Here is a 5,959-nt window from a genome sequence, read left to right on the forward strand (position 1 = left end):
GGGCACTGTGGCGGGCGCCTATAGTCCCAGCTACTTGGGAGGCCAAGGCAAAAGAATCACGTAAGCCCAAGAGTTAGAGGTTGCAGTGAGCTATGATGCCACAGCACTCTACCCGGGGTGACATCGTGAGACTCTGTCTCCAAAAAAAATAAAAAATAAAAAATAAATCAATATACAAAGTCTGAAAAGAAGCATGAATGAAATGAAAACCAGCTTTGCACCCTTAGCTCAGTAGTTAGGATGCTGGCCACATACACTGGGGCTGGCAGTTTCAAACCCGGCCTGGGCCTGTTAAACAATGACTACACCAAATGTTGTGGCAGGCACTTGTAGTCCCAGCTACTGGGAGGGTGAGGCAAGAGAATCTCTTGAGATCAAGAATTTGAGGTTGCTGTGAGCTGTGACACCACAGCACTCTACTGAGGACGATATAGTAGATTCTGTCTCAAAACAAACATAAAACCTTTCAAGTATAGTATCACAGAGCCAAAGCCAAAGCATGATACTATAAAATAACCTGGCACACTACTCCTAAAGTCCTTAGACTCCCTAATGTGATCTTTTTGTATGCTAATGAGTTGACTGGTGACTAGTATACCCTAGTTATAGGATTGGAGCTGGTCCCTGGAAGGACCAAGCATGCTTAGAGGGTTGAGACTTACTTACTTTTTTTTTTATTGTTGAGGATACATTGAGGGTACAAAGAACCAGGTTACACTGATTGCATTTGTTAGGTAAAATCCCTCTTGGATAATTGTGTTCTGCCCCTAAAAGATATGTCACACTGTGACCCCTCCACCCTCCTTCCCTCTCTCTACTCTTCCTTTCCCCTACCCCCTCCTTCCTTCCGCCCCCCCACCAAATACTAGGTCATCAACTATCCTCATGTGAGAATTGAGTACAAAGGATTCTTGTTTCTCCATTCTTGTGATGCTTTACTAATATGTTCCACTTCCATCCAGGTTAATACAAAAGATGTAAGGTCTCCAACTTTCTTAATGGCTGAATAGTAGTCCATGGTATACATATACTACAGCTTATTAATCCATTCCTGGGTTGGTGGGCATTTAGGCTGTGTCCACATGTTGGCGACTGTAAACTGAGCTGCGATAAACAATCTAGTGCAAGTGTCCTTATGGTAAAAGGATTTTTTTCCCTCTGGGTAGATGCTCAGTAGTGGGACTGCAGATCAAATGGGAGGTCTAGCTTGAGTTCTCTGAGGGTTCTCCATACTTCCTTCCAAAAAGGTTGTATTAGTTTATAGTCCCAGAGGGTGAAGACTTTGAGTTTCACCTCCTAACCTCAGGGGAGGGAAGAGGCTGAAAAGTAAGTCAATCACCAATGGCCAATAGTCTAGTCAGTTATCCCTATGTAATGAAGCCTCCATAAAAATCCTAAAGAACAGTTCCTGGAGGGTGGCCTTGGAAGCCCTGGAAGCTCTGTCACCTTTCCCAACGCATCTCTTCATCTGCATCCTTTGTAATAAATATCTTTTTATAATAAACCAGTAAATGTGTTTCTCTTGAGTTCTGTGAACAAATTAATCAAGCCTAAGAAGAAGGCTGAGGAAACCCCAATTTATAGCCAGTCAGAAACACAGGTAAAGCCACCTGGACTTCCGAATGGCATAGAGATAGTCTCAGGGGATCTGAGGCTATAGCTGCATAATTGATTGCCTGCTCATTGTATGGAGAAAATAACTCCATATATCTGGTCACAGAAGCCTTCTGTGTTGACTGTTGTTGAAGGAGAGAACAGAAATATCACCCCCACCCAACCACCAAATCAGACAAGAAAACAAAGCATTTTACTGAGGGACTGGCTAACAGTGCTAAATGCTATTTAGAATTAAATGAGAACATTGATCATTAAACTTAGTAACATCAGCCTTTGGGGAGACCTGTCCAGGTGCAAAGAGTAAAAATCAAGTGGGGTGAAAAGGAGTAGGTAGCAGAGCGTGATTTCAAAAGTGAACTACTCCCCCAACTATTATAATATAATAACTTCTCAAATGCTAACTAAATTTAACATGAACTGAATTGCAGGTCATTCAATTCTAGAAGTGAATAAACATTTATATAAGACTATATCCTTACCCAGTTGTTTTCTTGACTTTGTTTTAGAATGAATCTCTTCAGCATCATCTAATACAAGGTTCATATACTCATCAAAACCCTAGAAAAATAAGCCAATTGACTGTCATCTTCAATGAAATCACATCCAAACTATCCTAAAAGAGTACACATATCTGGACACAGAAATGCCAACTAACTTCAGAAATTCACTCTTCTACTGATTTTTCAACTGAAAAACTGCCTCCCACCTAAAACTTCTTTAAATAACAAAGAAAACCAGAATGTAGTCTAAATCAACCTTTTAGATTCAGGATTTCATTAGATATGCCAACAAGCCATTCTTTTACCTTCTACCACCATACTCCCCATGTTCCCCACAAAATATCATTGTCACTACGTACTATACTTGTTTTCCAACTGATAAATGGGGAAGATTATTGACAGAACCTCTGGCATCTAAACAAAATGCTAAAGTATCCTAACATAATACCTCTAGCCGTATTTTATCTTTCTTTAAAACATTACTCAGGGCTCGGTGCCTGTGGCTCAAGTGGCTAAGGCGCCAGCCACATACACCTAGGGTAGTGGGTTCAAATCCAGCCTGGGGCCACCAAAACAACAATGATGACTGCAACCAAAGAATAGCCAAGCGTTGTGTCGGGCACCTGTGGTTCCAGCTACTTGGGAGGCTTAGGCAGGAGACTTGCTTGGCCCCAGGAATTGGAGATTGCTGTGAGCTGTGATGCTACAGCACTCTACCCAGGGGGATAGCTTGAGGCTCTGTCTCAAAAAAAAAATTACTTAGGGTACCCCACTATTCTGGAATTCTTGGTAAAGGGATCCTACTGCTTCAGCCTCCCGAGTAGCTGGGACTATAGTATGTACCTCTACATCTGGCTCAAATTATTTTTAAAAGTTAATTTTCCCTCTCTCTCTCTCTTTCTTTGAGACAGAGTCTCACTATGTTACCCTGGGTAAAGTGCCGTGGCATCCACAGCTCACAGCAACCTCACAGTCTTGGGCTTAAGTGATTTTCTTGCCTCAGCCTCCCAAGTAGCTGGGACTATAGGCGCCCACCACAATGCCTGGCTATTTTTTAGTTGTAGCTGTCATTGTTGTTTGGCAGGCCTCGGCTGGATTCAAATCTGCCTGCTCCAGTGTATGTGGCTGTCGCCCTAGCCGCCAAGCCAATTTTTCCTCTCTTTTTTAAATTACCTAATTCCTATCAACTAGAATAATAAAAAAACAAAATTAGTGAGCCCCCAGCTGAGCATTTTCTGTGAAATCTTATTCTACAATGAGCTGCTCTGAGAGAAAATACCCTGGATAAAAAAAAAAATAGCCCGGATACTCACAATGATACAGCCCTCTATCCGCATATTCACTTGCTCATAGAGCCACACCTGAATCCGGGATCTCTGAAATGGTCACAAACATATAAATGTTTTTTTAAAAGTAGACAAAAATCAATCACTTTGGTCAAACAATAGAGAAATATGGTTCACAAAAAACCTTTTAACAAACATAATTAAGTCTACCCATGTCTAAGAACTGTCAACCAAGAATGGTTACTTACCAATTAATATTTTTATTTACTAAATGCCGTATTTGGAATGTCCAAACTAATGGTATTTCTTACTTATAGTTTCAATACATTAATTTTTTTTTGAAATAGTCTCACTTTGAAACACTCTACCCTGAGTAGAGTGCCGTAATGTCATAGCTCACAGCAATGGCAAACTCTTGAGCTCAAGCTATTCTCTTGTCTCAGCCTCCCAAGTAGCTGGGACTACAGGCGTCCACCATAACACCTATTTTTAGAGATGGGGTCCTGCTCTTGTTCAGGCTTGTCTTGAACCCATGAGCTCAGGCAATCCGCCCGCCTCTGCTACCCCGAGTGCTAGGTGACCATGAGCTACCATGCCAGGCCCTTAAGTCTTCAATACATTTAAACTGGTGACAGTACAGCACAAAGCAATAATTTCTCATGATCAAGGGCTTCTTTTTCTTCTATACCAAAATCCAGCACTAAAAAAGGAATTTCTCTAGGTTCTCAGTTTTCCATCTCACACATATAGTACCCAGGGGAGGGACCATCAATTCTGGTTAAAAATTATAAGGGGGCTTGGCACTCGTAGCACAATGGTTACAGTGCCAGCCACATACACCAAGGCTGCAGAGTTTAAACCTGGCCCAGGCCAGCTAAACGACGACAACTGTAACAAAAAATAGCCAGATGTTGTGGCGGGCGCCTATAGTCCCAATTACTTGGGAGGCTGAGGCAAGAGCCCAAGAGTTTGAGGTTGCTGTGAGCTGTTAACACCACAGCACTCTATCAAGGGCGAAACTCTGTCTCAAAGAAAAACAAAAAATTATAAGGGACTGAAATTAACCTATTTTTCAATTACACTGTTTGTCACACTGTAAAATTTAAGTTGCTGAAAATCTCCCCAGAGAAAAGGAGCTGCCACTAAATTCTCAATCTACCCCTTCCCTCTTCCTTTTTTTAGAGTCTTTTTAAAACTTAAGTTTTTTCCACAGGTACTTAAATACACCACCTTCTGACCTGGCTTAGGCTGAGTAGGTTTTTCTTCCAATGTTTCATCTTAAGAAGATAACAAAAGAAAAAGGTTCCAATGTTCTTGTAAAATCACTACCAACAAAATACCAATACGCAAACACCACCTCATGTCTGTCAAGATATACTTTCTGAAACGACTAATTGTGATGTTGTAAAGTAATGACAACACAATTCACACACCATATGAGCTTTCCGTGCATCTTTCCCCTCAATTACCCCTTCAATTACTAGTTTCAAATCTAGTTTTTAACCTTAGAAGACAGCGATCAGGAAAGTTTACACAAATAACCAAGCAGAATCACTTTTTACTTAAAAAGCAGTTCGGAAACAATTAACTACTTACGTACATTTTGTAAGTATCTGAAGATGAGGTTCTGCACAATGGTTAAGGAGATTTCAAAGTAGCACAGACTCTGCTCCCTGAAACAGGTCAAATCTACCCCCATCTCACTGTTATTTCATGAATGCCGAGACCTGGTGCCTCCGCCAACTTAAGTGCCCAAGTGGACACTCACTAGGGGTCTCCTCACGACTCCGAAGGTACCCCCTCATTCTCCTGGTGTTTCCTTGTGCTGACAAGATTATCTTCCTATTGCCCAAGACCGCTAACTCCCGCTTTCACTCAGCACCTATTTAAAGTGGTCTGACTTCAGCTCGGCCCCCTGCACTCCTGCATTCCTGCATTCCTCAATGCAGGGTCTACCCAAGCATCCCCCACCCTCCAGCAGACACACCCGTCACCGATTCTCCAACTACCCGCGCTTTCTCCCCATCTCGGTCGCCCCGAGGGCTCATGGGATGTGGGTCGTGCGCCGCTCTTCAGGCCGGCTCTCAGCCTGCTCCCTCCCACCCGGCATTCTGGCCCGAACCTCCTAGTCCTGACATCCAGCGTAGGATACGATGGGCTGCACCATCACCTTCTGCACTTTCTGGCCCTGGCCGCGGTACGCCATGGCGGAATCTCACAAAGACCACACCGACCAGCACGCTATCCAAGAAAGAAACTTCCGGAATGAAGAACCGGAAGCGGAAGTACGTAGAGGTCATCAGGAGATGTGGGTGGTTCCTAAAATGCCTCTCTAGCCATGGAGTTGCTTTACTCTGTGCTTCTTAGCGTCCGGGGGAGGTCAAATGAGGCTGGGGCACTTTGAAACCCGGGTCGATTCTACAGCGCCACCTGGAGGGAGGAAGAAGGAGGGGCTAACGGGCTTCGGTATGGTGGTCGTGTCTTCATTTTCTGAGATGCCCAAAGCTATCTCATTGCGTATCTCCGTCTGTAAAATGACTTATTTTAGTGCTTTGC

General features: G+C 43.2%; 1 protein-coding gene across 1 annotated transcript; it reads right to left on the bottom strand.

Annotated features, from left to right (window-relative positions):
- Positions 1-2,046: 2,046 nt before the first annotated feature.
- SNRPE (small nuclear ribonucleoprotein polypeptide E) lies at positions 2,047-5,688 on the bottom strand. The gene is made up of 4 exons (XM_003792335.2): positions 5,556-5,688; positions 5,004-5,030; positions 3,431-3,493; positions 2,047-2,175 (listed from the first exon to the last, which is right to left on the bottom strand). The coding sequence occupies exons 1-4, from the start codon at positions 5,607-5,609 to the stop codon at positions 2,047-2,049; spliced, it is 273 nt and encodes a 90-aa protein (XP_003792383.1). The 5' UTR covers positions 5,610-5,688.
- Between the last annotated feature and the right edge of the window lie 271 nt (positions 5,689-5,959).

Source organism: Otolemur garnettii, unplaced genomic scaffold, assembly GCF_000181295.1.
Source record: "Otolemur garnettii isolate 467f Iridium unplaced genomic scaffold, OtoGar3 scaffold00055, whole genome shotgun sequence".
NCBI classification, from domain to species: domain Eukaryota; kingdom Metazoa; phylum Chordata; class Mammalia; order Primates; family Galagidae; genus Otolemur; species Otolemur garnettii.

Bases quoted from the DNA above. Each gene is read 5' to 3' on its own strand.
- SNRPE (XM_003792335.2), bottom strand. From the start codon at position 5,609: ATGGCGTACCGCGGCCAGGGCCAGAAAGTGCAGAAGGTGATGGTGCAG. The intron at 5,031-5,555 runs GTATCCTACGCT...ACCATTGTGCAG, and splicing joins AGGTGATGGTGCAGCCCATC to AACCTCATCTTCAGATACTT. The intron at 2,176-3,430 runs GTGAGTATCCGG...TTATTTTTCTAG, and splicing joins GGATAGAGGGCTGTATCATT to GGTTTTGATGAGTATATGAA.